Source organism: Takifugu flavidus, chromosome 21, assembly GCF_003711565.1.
Source record: "Takifugu flavidus isolate HTHZ2018 chromosome 21, ASM371156v2, whole genome shotgun sequence".
Lineage (NCBI taxonomy): Eukaryota > Metazoa > Chordata > Actinopteri > Tetraodontiformes > Tetraodontidae > Takifugu > Takifugu flavidus.
Window position 1 is genome coordinate 11,581,022 of NC_079540.1, and position 16,001 is coordinate 11,597,022.

The window sequence follows — 16,001 nt, forward strand, 5'->3', positions numbered from 1 at the left end:
TAGCAGCAACTACGTTAAAAGAAGTTTCTTAAATAGCAAATTCATGGACTTTAACACCAGGAGGGTTTTCGGAGCAGCAAACGGGAAGTTGTAATTCCCTGATGTGTCCAGCAGAGGGCGACATTAATCTGAAATCTTTAAATATTCTTTATTTGAAGATTGATGCTCATCGTCTCATGGGAAACTCCTCTTTCTTCATTTTACTACTGTATACTTGTTTATTTAATATACACAATAATCCACCTATTTTATGCTCTAACTGGAGAGCCCCCCCCCCCCCCCCCCCCCCACCTGGTCCTAAGTGACGTCGGGGCCATCTCAGAATTCCTATTGGCTCCTGATCACGTGAACACGGTTTATTTCTCCTTTCTCTCCGCCTTTCCTCTTCGTTTTTCTCCCGGACCGTCGAGGCGGAATCAACCACTTTGTATCTGACCACAAAAACTGGCTTTCATCATGAAATCACTCGACTTTCTGCTTCTCTGGCACTAATGAGTCTGCCCGACTCTTCAGCAGGTCAGTTCTGATCATTTTAAATGTGGAAATGCTGAATTCAGTCAGGTAACTTTGATTTCAGGCTAAATTTCCGGAAGGTTTCCATTTGCTTGGCGATCATTCACACACTTGGGCTCATCTATCAGACACGACTGAGAGGAATCTAGTTCATATCAGGAGGGTTTAAACTTTAATCATTAATAAATGTGATGAAGAAAAGCAGAATCTCAACCACTGTGGAGTTGATCCCAGTCTGAGAATAAAGCTTCAACAGCAGCTCCTCATGAGGAGAATCTTCACTTGTGATGATGGAAATGCTGCAGTTGATCCAACATGTGAGGGAAAAAATCAGCTTTAATCAGAACACAAGTGATCCTGATGAAGCTGAAGACAGGATCCCAAATCAGCGTTGGGATGTTTAACATGTTGCCATTAATCTTTCCACAAGAAATACTTTATATTTGCCTCCAATAAATGAACTTATGAAACAAACCTCAATAAAATTACAGTGATTTTAGGGAGATTTTGAAGTGTTTCAGGTTTAACTGGAAACAGCTCAAGTTGTCATTAATCACTCGTTTAAATAGTGACTAACTCATTAACCTGAATAAGTTAGGAAAGAAAAATAAACAGGTTTATTTTAAAGAAATAAACATTTTAAGCCAACGATGATTTAAAATGAAAATAACTTTAAACACTGGAAACTAATGAAAGTGTAAATAAATGAATAATTAAGTCTTTTTCTATATTTAATTTTGTTTTCTGATTGTGTGTTATTAATATTAAACTCTTGTTGAGTCGTTTCTGACAGTAAAGTTGTGATATTTGATATTTTTCTCTCAGTGACTCACACTCTGAAGTATTTCTACACTGGATCTTCTGGAGTTCCAAACTTCCCAGAGTTTGTGGCTGTTGGGATGGTTGATGATGTTCAGATTGATCACTATGACAGCAACACCAGGAGAGCTCAGCCCAAACAGGAGTGGATGAAGGAAGCTACAGCAGATGATCCTCAGTACTGGGACAGAAACACTGGAAACTTCATGGGTTCCCAGCAGACCTACAAAGGCAACATTGAAATTTTAAAGCAGCGCTTCAAACCAACTGGAGGTGAGTTGACTTTTCTTTACTCCTGATAAACTATTGTTGACGTCCGGTTGTGTGTTTTGGTGATCAGGTGATCACACACACTCTTCATCAGGGAGTGTTTCACTCACCTTGATCCAACAGTGTGATGACGCCTCCTCTGGGCTCAGACACACTCCGACTCAGCAGAACGCTGAAACTGGACCGGACCTGCCTCACTCACACTGTTTCTGACCATCCCATAATACCCCAGAGACGTTGGTCAGGGCGTCAGCGGCAGTTAGCCAGTAGAGGTCACATGACCTGCAGAAACTAGAGGATTCATCACATCACACGTTTGTTTGTAGCGGCTGAGCTGAGCTGAAGTGGACCAGTGAGTCTGTGCATCATCCATTCATCTGGGACCACCCACAAACACTCACTGGCTCATTTCACCACTTCATCCTTTCATTAATGAATGATTGTCATGAACGGCACATTTAGTTCTGATGATCTCACCAAAAACAGGAAAATGAACCCACCAACACATGAAGATACACAGAACATTTGCTCCTGGAACAGAGGCTGGGCCTGTTTTTCATATTTCCAGCCAACGGCTCCACTTAGTGACACCAACAAAACCCTTTTGAGAACTTTGTGACTTCCTGTCTACATCTGCTCAGGGACAAGCAAGCAATTTAGCTGTATTTATAGAAAGGATTTACCTTATTTTCGCAACAATAGGGCGCAGGGGTAATGTATAAACCACCACCACGCTAGCTTAAAACATGCATGCTAGCGTGTATTTAGCAATGTACTCACGTACATCATCTTCTGTATCTGAAATGAATCCCAAATGGCTTTTGCAAAAGCCGAAAAGCATTTATAGATTTTGGAACTGGGTGCACACATAAGGCGCACGCATTTTAAGGCGCAGGCATGGTAAAACATACCGCTACGCTAGCTTAAAACAGGGGTGCCCACACTTTTTCAGCATGCGAGCTACTTTTCAAATGGTCAAGAAGATCTACCTACTATAAATTTGCAAAACATACATTTATTCATAAATATATTGAGAATTCGTTATATGATCCATATATGTTGGTGTACCTTGCATAACTACATGAATCCATATTGCTCAATACAAATCTGTGCATTTTTTTCAGCATGCAAGCTACTTACATAATGACCAAGTCAAAATGATTTACCCACCACAAAAATGCAAAACATCGAATTATTTTCAAATGTATTGAGGATTCTTTGGATGTACAATGTATGTTGATGTACCTTGCATAACCGAATGAGCCAATATTGCAAAACACACATAATAATTAACTAATTGGCTTAAAATCAGAGGTAATTCGCTGAATAGCTTAGCGCTTAGCGCCGTTGTTTGCACATGAGCGGTGACCTTAATGTCAAAATTCAGTTGTCATCTAACTGGTTGCCCTGGATGTCAATCAAGTGATGGGATGAATGAAAGGCTGATATTTTTTAATGTCACGCCGCGATCGACCGGTAGATCGCGATCGACGTAATGAGCACCCCTGGCTTAAAACATGCATGCTAGCATATATTTAGCAATGTACTCACGTACATCATATTCTGTATCTGAAATAAATCCCAAATGACTTTTGCAAAAGCTGAAAAACATTTACAGATTTTGGAACTCAGTGCACACATAAGGCGCACGCATGAACATCACATGTTAAGACACCTTGTCCACTTTAGAGAAAATTTAAGACTTTTAATTGCGTCTTATGGTCGCGAAAATACGGTAAGTCGGTAAATTCAAAACAGGATCAACAGATTAAACGTTTATTTGCAGTTGAAAACATATTTAAGGTGTTTTGCTGACTTTTGGTGTCTCCCACAGCAACATTGCTCCTCTCACGTTCCAACAACCTGTAAATATAATTGGGCGGATTGTGAGACGACGTCATTGAGCGTCTTCTAGCGACTTGTTGGACAGAAAATAGAGACCTTTTGTATTGAGGAGTCGGCAACAAAACCAGCTAAGACAGAGTCCCATCAAGTCAAATCAATGTTCTTCCACATCTTTATTATCAATATTTCTACAATTGAACAATATTATCAGACTTTTTGAGTGAGACATTGATGGATTTATTAATGCTAACGTCCAGATTGATCTTCAATACAGGCAAATAGAGGTGGAATCAGGGTCGCTCACTGGTCAGAATGAACATCAAGAGGAATAATGTCAGCATGTGCAGTCAAAAGAGAGAGAGAGTGGAATAAAGAGGCTCCAGGGAGTTCTATCCCCTCAGGAGGAAACCAGCAGGTTAACAGCATATTCTGAATGACAGCAACTGAACCTGCAGCTGGGAAAAAGGCTTAAAAAGACTTTAGAGTCATAATAATGAACTGACTTGTATATCTGCCAATAACTGACTCCTCTTTCATGGTTAGTGAGGAAGGTTCTAAAGACAGAAGCAACAACAGGAGCCTGCATGTAGAAACAACCAGTTCAGAACAAAGAGGTTCACATATATTAGAGAGCTTAAACACAGCAGGACTCAAAGAATCAGACCCTTTTTAAAAATCACTTCATCTGAAACGGCATCATTACAACTACAAGGAAGTCCAAGAATTTCCACATCTAGAGGTTCTACCGACTAAAATAACCCCCTAAAAAGGTTCAGGATGGAAAAGCCGACGGGTCCACAGACGCTGTTTCCAGCTCTGATTCCAGTCGTCCCAAAGCTCTAATGACTCTGAGCCTCATTAGCTCTAATAACAACATGAGAAGCAGAACGATGAACAGCAGAGCAGCACAAATCTCCCCATCATCAGCTGGATTCTTGAGCTGAAACAGAAGAAGAAAGGAAAGGTTGTGTGTGCTGATGGTTTGTGACTAAAGTGGCGCCATGGCGACGCCTCCATATCAGCTGGAGTAGGAAGGAATTAGACAAACATCAGGATATAATATCAACCAGGGCAAAAACCTGCTGCAACAGCTTCAACAACTTGATACAAATGTGTCAAATATCTCATGAGTTTATTAAATCCCAGCGCTGCACAAAGAAAAGGAGCTTCCATTGAAGATCAGAGATCAGACAACGATGTTGGAGGATTTTCTGATTAAAGATGAATCAAATCCATCCAATTCTCAGGCTGATACAGTTTCCATGTTCCTCTCAGACTGTTGCCATCAACAAACTCCCTTTGTCTGGTGTGACGCTCTAATAACGCTGCCAGATGGAACTAAAATGGCTGCCCAGCCCTCCTGATCTGGGAGGTTGAACCCTCCAACATGGAGCTGCTTCAGATCAAAGCTCAGTTTTCCTACCAGGAGAAAAGAATTAAAACACGGACGAGGAATCATCAACACTCACAACGAGCAATTACAGCCTGATCAGCAACGAGGGAACAGCAACTTTGGATTCTGAGTCAGATTTAAGAACTTTCTGATTTTAGATTTTATTGGTCCATTTTTCCAGAATAAAGATCAAAGAACCGTCTCAGAATCATGAAAGCAAAACTGAGAGAAGAATCAAGTTTATTAGGAAAGAAAAGCTGGAATAAAGACGTGAGTGAAGGAAACAGGAAGCAGATTCCAGGTTTACAAGGGTGACACGGTTCAGTCAGGATCAATGAGGACTGTCCAGGTGAGGACAGTGTCCATCAGACCAGAGACAGCTGTTGGGAGCATCAGTGAGTCTCTGGGGGACGGTGAGACGGTCTCACCTGTTGACAGGTGGGTGAGCTGTGACGTCTCTGCTTTACTCACCTCTGTCCCTGTCCCTGTCTCTGTCTCTGTCTCTCAGGTGTCCACATGTTCCAGAGGATGTACGGCTGTGAGTGGGACGATGAGACTGGAGAGAAGAATGGATTTGATAAGTTTGGTTATGATGGAGCAGATTTTATCTCATTTAAACTGAAGGAAGGAATCTGGGTCGCTGCCAAACGGGAGGCTGAGATCACCAAACGCAAGTGGGATCAGAATGAAGCTCGGATAGAACAACTGAAGTCCTACCTCACCCAGTTTTGCATCGAGTGGCTGCAGAAGTATGTGAACTATGGGAAGAGCTCACTGATGAGAACAGGTAGAGTCACATGACCTGTGGCAGCATGACATCACACACCTGCAGGACACCTGTGTCATCCCCCCCCCCCCCCCCTCCTCCCAAAATGTCTCTCTGCCCCTCACCTTTCCTTCTTCTCCCCCACTTTCTTCCTCTCCCCCTCTCCACCCCCGCTCTCTCCCTCCCCTCCCCCCTCTCTCTCCCCCTCCACCCCACACATCTCTTCCTCCCTCCGTCTGTCACTCTACCTTCTTTCCACCTGTTCTCTCCACCTACTTCCCCCTTCCCACCTCCCCCCTCTTCATCCCACCGTGTCCCCCCCCCCCCATTTCCTCCCCACTCTTTCCCCACCCTGTCGCTCTGTCTCTCACCCACCTCCCCCCCCCTCCTCCTACCCTGTCTCCCCATCACCCCCCCTCTGGTCCTCCCTCTCATCCTCTCTCTGTCCCCCCCAGAGCTGCCGTCAGTGTCTCTGCTCCAGAAGACCCCCTCCTCTCCTGTCAGCTGCCACGCTACAGGCTTCTACCCCGACCCCGACAGAGCCACACTGTCCTGGTGGAAAGGTGAAGAGGAGCTCTATGAGGACGTGGACCACGGAGAGCTACTCCTCAACCCTGACGGAACCTTCCAGGCGAGTGTTGACCTGAAAGTGTCCTCAGTCCCACCTGAAGACTGGAGCAGCTACAAGTGTGTGTTTCAGCTGTCTGGAGCGAAGGAAATCACCACAACACTGGACAAAAACCAGATCAGGACCAACTGGGGGAAGCCTGGTGGGTAGAAGCACACTCTGATTTTACTGTCTGAGGAATATTTCTTCTTTTCTTTAGTCAACAGGATCTAATTACAGGACGTGAGCAGGAATAGCAAATGTTCAAACAAGCAAACGTCCAAGACGTCAGCTCTCCTCACACTTAAATAATTCAGACAGATGAACAGATTTGGAGATGATCTTCTTTAGTCTTTGTCATCTGTGCTGGTTTTGATGGTTTTGCTTGTTTCCTCTCCAGCAGAGGATCCCAGTAACACGGCCGTCATCGCTGCTGTTGCAGTTGCTGTTCTGGCTCTCGTTCTCGTCGCCGTCGTTGGTTTCCTCCTTTACAGGAAGAAGAAAGGTGAGAGATGGAGATGGAAGCAGAGCTTTAATCCTTCACTCTGCTTTTGCTTTAGTCTAAATGACAAAAGAAGAAGAAAACGTTGATAAAATCTCTGTCAAAGATCTAAAGCAGCAAAGCTAATCGACTTTCTTCTCAGTTGCAGGCAAATGTACCAAACGTGAGTAAAAGTTGAATCACATTTGGATTTTCTCTGGTGTTTGCTGAACTTCTCTTGCAGTAATTGTGTGTAACTGTGGTTTCTGCTCTAAGAATCTTTGTTCTGACCTTACAGCTGAAGGTCTCTCTGAGGTCAAGGTGCCACTGGAGCCAAATCCAAACTAAAGGAGAACCGTCAGCATGAAGAGGGTGAGTAGCTTCATGTTAGAGCAGCTTTATACTTGTTTTTGATTAATTGAGCTGCTCCTCTCTGGTGAAACTGGATCAACAATGAATATTCTGGTTTAATGTGTTTGATTATTTGGTCTTTTTCTTTTCAGGATGCTCTGGAACGAGGAGCTGATCTGTCAAGTTTTATTTTATTTTAGTTTAATTTAGCCTTTAAACAGTTAAGATGCTCCTTGTTACGTGAGCGTTAAGGAGGCCAGGACCCAGATGCAGAGCAAAAACCAAAGGTTCTTTATTGACATAAATGCAAATGATCGAACCAAGTAACAACAAAAAAAACTCTAAGAAAGTATCAACAGAAACGCGAACGAAAAATCACCATGAAATGGGAAGAAAACGTCGAGAAAAAGTAAAACTGAAAGCAGTGGCGAGGCACTGAAAACACTTACTACTCGGGAGATTAACGCAAGGCGAAGGGCTGGTGATCTCTGAGCTGGAGCTCGGTACCGAAGCATGAGCAACAATCCGGCACCGGAGACAAAGATACTATTAGCTTAAGTAGGAGCCAATTTAGGCGGGACGAGCTGCAGGTGTGACAGAGGCTCAGCTCTCAGAGATCAGCCCGCCCCTAAATGCCGCTCCTCCTGCAGGTAGAGGAGGAGGTGACATGACAACCGAAACAGAACCACAACACTCCTCGTATGGACAGCCTGGCTCACCTTTTATGGTCCAAATCAGAAGGTCTCTGTCATTAAATCAGATGTTTGAAAATCAGTTTGTAAAAAGACCAACTGAAATTCTTCCTAATTAAATGAAAGTACTGAAAGACTTTGTGTAAATGAGCTGTTATTGTAGGTACATTGTTATAATCCATCTATAATCTCTCTCTGGAGTCCAAGGTTGATCCTTCTCTTCTCTATCAGCTGTTTTTCTCCAACATTGTTGGTTCTTTTCAGCAGAGTTCTGAGACTGGTCCCATAATGAGACTGAAATAAGCTGTGCTACATTTCAACAGCAGCTAATTTGGTTTTTGTCTCATTAAAATATTTATATTGAAACACTTGCAGATTTTTCATGATGATGCAGATTTTTAGACTTTTCATCTATTTCACTGATGCTCAAAGTGTCATTATATCATTAATTATTTATGAGCCTAAAGATTTTTTTTCCAGGAATTTTCTCACATTAAACAAGTTTTGTTGGAACTTGTCCCATAAGGTTAAATAATACATTTTATTTTGTTGACTCTTCCTAAATGTGTGTAATATACTATTAGTTGTGTGTTATATACCACTAGCTGTACGTGGGATTCTTTTTAACATCATTATTGTTGGCAGGACTCGTAAGCAGACAAACCAGAACTGACGGTGTGAAAACCAGGTTTGAATCAACTCAGGTAGTTCAAAGGTGCGCGGAGTCCACCTCCGAATGAGGGCGCGTGGCGACCTGGGAGGAGACGTGAGAATCGCGGGAAATGTGACTTGGCGGGACGGAACACGAGAAGTGTTTGGTTCAAAATGCTTTTTGTACATATGCTCACATGCTTATTATCACTCACATGCAGAAACTGCCCGTCTGAAGACAGTGTGACCTGCTGCTTGCGTAAGAGAGCCATCGTTGGGATTGAGATTCTGATTGATATTCGGTCCCCTCGAGGTAGCGAGAGACAGATGTACCCGCTGTTGGAACGTTCCGTTCCAATTTCTATATGTTCAGTTCTGCTTTTGTCTGCGAACACTCCACCCTAATGTGATACCAACATGTTTGTCTGTTAGTATAAATAAACCCTGTTGGACAGCACCTCTGTAGCTCACACGGCAGACGTGTGGTTACCCTGACACAAGTAAAACAAGAGTCTCCGTCTCATTCCTCTGAAGGCAACGGCACAGGGAGAAAACTAACCCTTTTCTCCCTAACAAGAAGACACCACTGACCCACGTTGACCACAAACCGACCAGACGCTGGTGATCGGGAGGCGGCGGCTTTTGAAGAGTGGAGATCGGTGACCAGCTGCAGGTGTGACGGTCACCTGAGAACCCAGGTGGATCCGCCACGCCCCCTAGTGAGAAAACCAGGAACACAAACAGGCACCAACACACAGGCCATGACAATTATCTCTGGTTAGATTTCAAGTTAATTTCTGTTGAACCACAGTTTTAGTCTGATTCATTTAATATGTAATAAATGAGTTTAACTGCTGGCTAAACTGAGTTCCATCCAGTCTTCCTTTGTGTTTTATAATCATTTGATCAAAGGTGTCGATGACCCTGTGATTGTGAGCGTGTGTCCACCAGTTTGTCCTTCAGGACTTCATGGACTGGTGTGAAGGATCTTTGTTGGATAGAAATGTGTCCAAACCCAAAGAAATGCTCACTGACTTTTATTCATTAACCAGACAAAGTGGTTGAAAATACAAAATCTTGGTGGATTTATTCTGTAATAAATCACTTTGATGTCAACAAGACACCAGCAACACACGAGCTTTTAGATATTGAGACGTTTTTTAGTAACAAATCTTTATATGGATTCTATTTCTTAATGCTTTTATCATCACTTGATTATTGTTATTGTTTTTTCATTCACTGGCTGTAAAATTGTCCCACTGAATTAATAAAATGACCTTGTGAATTTGCAACAATGTAAAAGAATTCTGCTGGAAAAAACTCTTCAAACAGAAAAATAAACAAGCTGCTACGAGCGGTTGTATCAGGACCCGAAAGCAGGCAGGACACAGTGGCGTATCGTTCCGAGAAGCTTTATTAAAGTTTATAGAACGTTGTGCAACTCAAAAAGGCGTGGAGACCACGACTCGGTTCTTAATCAAAACAGGGAATGTAAACTTACGACAAAAATCCCGAGCGGGGTCGAAAGCAGTCCATGAAGGATAAAGACAAAACAATAATCCGATAAACGGGTTCAAAAGTTATCCACGAAGGAAAAAGTCTCACGAAAGTCCAGGAGGGTATAGCCGGGGTATTCCGAAACACCAAACACGCCAACGCTGGCCAACCGTGAGAACAGTCCATAAATAGGTGGCTTGATTATGATAGTCTGCAGGTGCACCAGTCCCCGGCACCACCTGCGGCTGAGGCATGGCTCCACCACGCCCCCCGCAGGAGAAACCCTGCAAAAGAGTTCCCAGAAACTGGGAACCTGACACAAGCTGCAGTTTAAAGTTTGTTGGTTCCTAATTTGGACCTGTGATCCCTGAATAATTATCAAAGGGAAAATCTCAGTTCAGAGAGTGAAGACTTATTTTAATAAAGTGTGTGTTCACCCAGAACTCTGAATCCCAGTAAACTCCAGATGTTTGAGGGAACATGAAGACCTCCGCTGCAGCTTTCCAACAGTTTTCAGACTTTCGCCAGACTGAAACTCGGAGGTCAAATGTTGAAAGAGTCAAAAGTTTTAGGAAATTGTGTGAGAACGTTGAGTGTAGTGATCAGACACGAGAGAGAGCCCTTCACCCGGTAATGAGCGTGTTAGTTCCGGAGGTGACGTCATGGTGGGGCAGCTCTCGCACACCGGCTTAAAGGAGTGAATTATTGATGGATTTAAACATTAGATTAACAATGACAGACTTTTGCAGCCACCACACTTTAGATCTTTAAGTTTGCTCTAACTGGAGAGCCCCCCCCCCACCTTCACCCTCCAGCTCTCACTAAAACGAGTCGCTTTCACTTTGGCCCCGTTCAGACACAACTCACAGGAATCTGTTAGGTTTAGGTTTTTTCCAGGAAATCACTCGACTTTCTGCTCTTTTCTGGCACTACTGAGTCTGCCCGACTCTTCAGCCGGTCAGTTCTGATCATTTTAAATGTGGAAATGCTGAATTCAGTCAGGTAACTTTCATTTCAGGCTAAATTTCAGCTTTCATAAACATATTTCACTCTTATAGTTAGATTACTTTCTTTTATTCTGAATAAAAACAACAAAGACTCGGAAATGAACCAAGGTTTCCATTTGCTTGGCGATCATTCACACACTTGGGGTCATCTATCAGACGCAACTCAGAGGAATCCGTTAGGTTTAGGTTTTTTCCAGGACCTGATAGCAGGCAAAACGCAGTGGTAAAAGTAAAAAAAAAAAAGTCTTTATTAAAAAATTAATTTCGCAGTCCTTCTGGACCGCAGGGAAGCACTTGTCCAGTCCTCCGGGGCGCACAGAGAGCTCCAGCGGGGAGCCAACACGGGAGTCAGGTCCTGCGAGTTCTGCACTCCAGCAGGGTGACGTGGAGACCTTGAACGAGCAGGAAAAAGCGTCTCAACGAGAGTCAGGGTGAGGCGAGGACAGCGCGGTGGCAGAAAGTAGGCCTTGCCCTGGGGAACAACAGCAGCCATGGGACAATTATATGCACTTTAAAATCCTCCTCACAGGTTCCAGCCCATTTATTGGAGTTCCTACAGTCTGCAGTCTTAAGGCTCCTCTAAAAGATCTCCTGTTTGTCTCCTAGTGCAACCGTCCCTCACCATTTACTACACCCTGTCCTCTGGACTCCCAAACATCCCTGAGTTTTTTGCAAGTGTGGAGGTCAGTGGACTTGAGGCTGGATACTGCGACACCACTAAAAAGAAAGTAGAGCCAAAGACAAACTGGGCAAAGACGTTCCTGGACCATCACCAAGAACAGCTGGACTGGTACACTGCAGAGTGTGTGGAGCGTTTTCCAGCCTACATGAAGTACTGGATGTACAATGTGAAGGAGATCTACAACCAGACTGGAGGTGAGACCATGATCCACTTTTTCTTCCATGCAGAACTCATTCTGCACTCAAGAAAGGAGGTGAATTAGCATAGCATGCTCCAGATTTACTGACCTCTGCGTTCTCCCAGCAGGTGTCCATGTTATGCAGAGGCTTGATCATTGTGAATTGGACAGTGAGACAGGAGAAATCTCTGCTTTCTCAAAATTTGGTTACGACGGAGAAGACCTGTTGGAACTGGACCTGAAGACGCTGCACTGGACGGCTCTGACACCAAAGGCTCTCGCTGTAAAACCCAGATGGGATTCTGAACATAGAACACTCAGGATTAGTCTGTACATCACCAAGGTTTTTCCAGAAGGATGAAGCAATATTCTGCCATTATGAAGGAGCACCTGGAGAGAACAGTAGAGACACGTTAACCTTGTGTAAGAACTCAGCGAGGACCAGGTGACAGGATGATGTCACTGACTGCCTGCATTAATATGTCCAACATGCAGGAAAACGTGACTCTTCTCAGTTTTACCGACCCAGTTAGCTTCTTCAGGTTTTTGGATCAGGTTTAAACAGTTGAAGCATTTGAAGCCTTAAATTGGGGCGAAGGTTGACTTTGTCCTGCTGATGAAACACCATGAGACAAATGATGGGTTCCTCTCTGTCTCCCCATCGCCCCCCTCTGGTCCTCCCTCTCATCCTCTCTCTGTCTCTGTCCCCCCCAGAGCTGCCGTCAGTGTCTCTGCTCCAGAAGACCCCCTCCTCTCCTGTCAGCTGCCACGCTACAGGCTTCTACCCCCCCCGACAGAGCCACACTGTCCTGGAGGAAAGGTGAAGAGAGCTCCATGAGGACGTGGACCACGGAGAGATGCTCCTCAACCCTGACGGAACCTTCCAGATGAGTGTTGACCTGAACGTGTCCTCAGTCCCACCTGAAGACTGGAGCAGCTACAAGTGTGGTGTTTCAGCTGTCTGGAGCGAAGGAAATCACCACAACACTGGACAAAAACCAGATCAGGACCAACTGGAGGAAGCCTGGGGTCAGAGGAGATGGTGGTGAGAAGCACACTCTGATTTTACTGTCTGAGGAATATTTCTTCTTTTCTTTAGTCAACAGGATCTAATTACAGGACATGAGCAGGAATAGCAAATGTTCAAACAAGCAAACGTCCAAAGATGTCAGCTCTCCTCACACTTAAATAATTCAGACAGATGAACAGATTTGGAGATGATCTTCTTTAGTCTTTGTCATCTGTGCTGGTTTTGATGGTTTTGCTTGTTTCCTCTCCAGCAGAGGATCCCAGTAACACGGCCGTCATCGCTGCTGTTGCAGTTGTTGTTCTGGCTCTCGTTCTCATCGCCGTCGTTGGTTTCCTCCTTTACAGGAAGAAGAAAGGTAAGAGATGGAAGCAGAGCTTTAATCCTTCACTCTGCTTTTGCTTTAGTCTAAATGACAAAAGAAGAAGAAAACGTTGATAAAATCTCTGTCAAAGATCTAAAGCAGCAAAGCTAATCGACTTTCTTCTCAGTTGCAGGCAAATGTACCAAACGTGAGTAAAAGTTGAATCACATTTGGATTTTCTCTGGTGTTTGCTGAACTTCTCTTGCAGTAATTGTGTGTAACTGTGATTTCTGCTCTAAGAATCTTTGTTCTGACCTTACAGCTGAAGGGTCACTCTGAGGTCCAGGAGCCACTGAAGCCAAATCCAAACTAAAGGAGAACCGTCAGCATGAAGAGGGTGAGTAGCTTCATGTTAGAGCAGCTTTATACTTGTTTTTGATTCATTGAGCTGCTCCTCTGGTGAAACTGGATCAACAATGAATATTCTGGTTTAATGTGTTTGATTATTTGGTCTTTTTCTTTTCAGGATGCTCTGGAACGAGGAGTGTTCTCCTGGAATAAATGCAACAGCTTATTAACCATTAGACACTTTAGAGGTTGTAATTATCAGATCTTTGCTTTTATTCTGTATAAAACTGTGGCGTTTGCTCTGATTTTTAGTTTTCACTTAAAATCAACTGATTTTAACCGGAAAGAACCAGAAATCATCACTCTTGCCATCATTTGGGTTTAAACATGAGCGTGACCTTTAATAATGGGGGTGTTGGGTCTTTATTTAGCTTTTAGTCGATCAATAATGTATCTCTGGATGATGTGTTCACATTAACTGTTGTGTAAACTCATAATTTAAGGGCAGATTTAAAGGGTTTGTTTAAAAGATGATTTCCTGATTGTGTTGTAGAGATGAAAGTTGAAGTTGGAAACAAATTTAAGATGTTTGCAGGAGTTTTCTGCTGCTTTAGATTTATGCAGATTTTTGCTTTTCAATAAAATCCCCAACCCTGTTTTGGTGTGTTTTTAAAAAAAAAAAAAAAAAAAAATCCTTTCAGGTTGTGATGCTCCTGATCTGTCAAGTTTAATTTAATTTTAGTTTAATTTAGCCTTTAAACAGTTAAGATGCTCCTTGTTACGTGAGCGTTAAGGAGGCCAGGACCCAGATGCAGAGTGCAAAACCAAAGGTTCTTTATTGACATAAATGCAAATGATCGAACCAAGTAACAACAAAAAAACCTCTAAGAAAGTAGCAACAGAAAAGCGAACGAAAAATCACCATGAAATGGGAAAAAACCGTCGAGAAAAAGTAAAACTGAAAGCACATACTACTCGGGAGATTAACGCAAGGCGAAGGGCTGGTGATCTCTGAGCTGGAGCTCGGTACCGAAGCATGAGCAACAATCCGGCACCGGAGACAAAGAGGGGAGAGCTTAAGTAGGAGCCAATTTAGGCGGGACGAGCTGCAGGTGTGACAGAGGCTCAGCTCTCAGAGATCAGCCCGCCCCTAAATGCTGCTCCTGCAGGTAGAGGAGGAGGTGACAAGTCTGAGTGACAACCGAAACAGAACCACAACACTCCTCGTATGGACAGCCTGGCTCACCTTTTATGGTCCAAATCAGAAGGTCTCTGTCATTAAATCAGATGTTTGAAAATCAGTTTGTAAAAAGACCAACTGAAATTGTTCCTAATTAAACTAAAGACCAGAAAGACTTTGTGTAAATGAGCTGTTATTGTAGGTACATTGTTATAATCCATCTATAATCTCTCTCTGGAGTCCAAGGTTGATCCTTCTCTTCTCTATCAGCTGTTTCTCTCCAACATTGTTGGTTCTTTTCAGCAGAGTTCTGAGACTGGTCCCATAATGAGACTGAAATAAGCTGTGCTACATTTCAACAGCAGCTAATTTGGTTTTTGTCTCATTAAAATATTTATATTGAAACATTTGCAGATTTTGGGGGGAAAAAATGAAACAGCTGTGATGGAATTATTACAATAAAGTCGAATTCTAAACATGATGATGCAGATTTTTAGACTTTTCATCTATTTCACTGATGCTCAAAGTGTCATTATATCATTAATTATCATTTATGAGCCTAAAGATTTTTTTCCCAGAAATGTTCTCACATTAAACAAGTTTTGTTGGAACTTGTCCCATAAGAGGCTAAATAATACATTTTATTTTGTTGACTCTTCCTTATTTTGTTGACTCTTGACTTTGCAACAATGTAAAAGAATTCTGCTGGAAAAAACTCTTCAAACAGAATAAACAAGCTGTTACGAGCGGTTGTATCAGGACCCGAAAGCAGGCAGGACACAGTGGCGTATCGTTCCGAGAATCTTTATTAAAGTTTATAGAGCGTTGTGCAACCCAAAAAAAGGCGTGGAGACCACGACTCGGTTCTTAATCAAAACAGGGAATGTAAACTTACGACAAAAATCCCGAGCGGGGTCGAACGCAGTCCATGAAGGATAAAGACAAAACAATAATCCGATAAACGGGTTCAAAAGTTATCCACGAAGGAAAAAGTCTCACGAAAGTCCAGGAGGGTATAGCCGGGGTATTCCGAAACAGACCAAACACGCCAACGCTACCCCGACAGAGCCACACTGTCCTGGAGGAAAGGTGAAGAGGAGCTCCATGAGGACGTGGACCACGGAGAGGTGCTCCTCAACCCTGACGGAACCTTCCAGATGAGTGTTGACCTGAACGTGTCCTCAGTCCCACCTGAAGACTGGAGCAGCTACAAGTGTGTGTTTCAGCTGTCTGGAGGGAAGGAAATCACCACAACACTGGACAAAAACCAGATCAGGACCAACTGGGGGGAGACTGGTGAGCCTTTGAAGGTCCAGTAAAGATCATGTCCAAAGATGCTTCCTTTTCAGTTCTGAATATCAATATCAATATCAATCTTTATTTATATGGC

At 43.3% G+C, this 16,001-nt stretch overlaps 2 protein-coding genes and 1 pseudogene across 2 annotated transcripts; all 3 read left to right on the plus strand.

Annotated features, from left to right (window-relative positions):
- The window catches only part of LOC130518453 (H-2 class I histocompatibility antigen, Q9 alpha chain-like), a 35,654-nt pseudogene extending 20,562 nt beyond the window's left edge, over positions 1–15,092 (plus strand).
- On the plus strand, positions 442–14,087 carry LOC130518452 (H-2 class I histocompatibility antigen, Q9 alpha chain-like). The gene is given in 9 exon segments (XM_057021079.1): positions 442–478; positions 481–516; positions 1,339–1,605; positions 5,349–5,627; positions 6,062–6,376; positions 6,614–6,718; positions 6,864–6,878; positions 6,993–7,066; positions 13,610–14,087. Coding segments are annotated over 8 exon segments (1,089 nt in total). The 5' UTR covers positions 442–456; the 3' UTR covers positions 7,043–7,066; positions 13,610–14,087.
- LOC130518716 (major histocompatibility complex class I-related gene protein-like) lies at positions 11,152–15,945 on the plus strand. Its single transcript, XM_057021535.1, has 4 exons — positions 11,152–11,768; positions 11,881–12,102; positions 12,467–12,533; positions 15,666–15,945. The coding sequence occupies exons 1-4, from the start codon at positions 11,720–11,722 to the stop codon at positions 15,928–15,930; spliced, it is 603 nt and encodes a 200-aa protein (XP_056877515.1). The 5' UTR covers positions 11,152–11,719; the 3' UTR covers positions 15,931–15,945.
- The last annotated feature ends 56 nt before the right edge of the window (positions 15,946–16,001 follow it).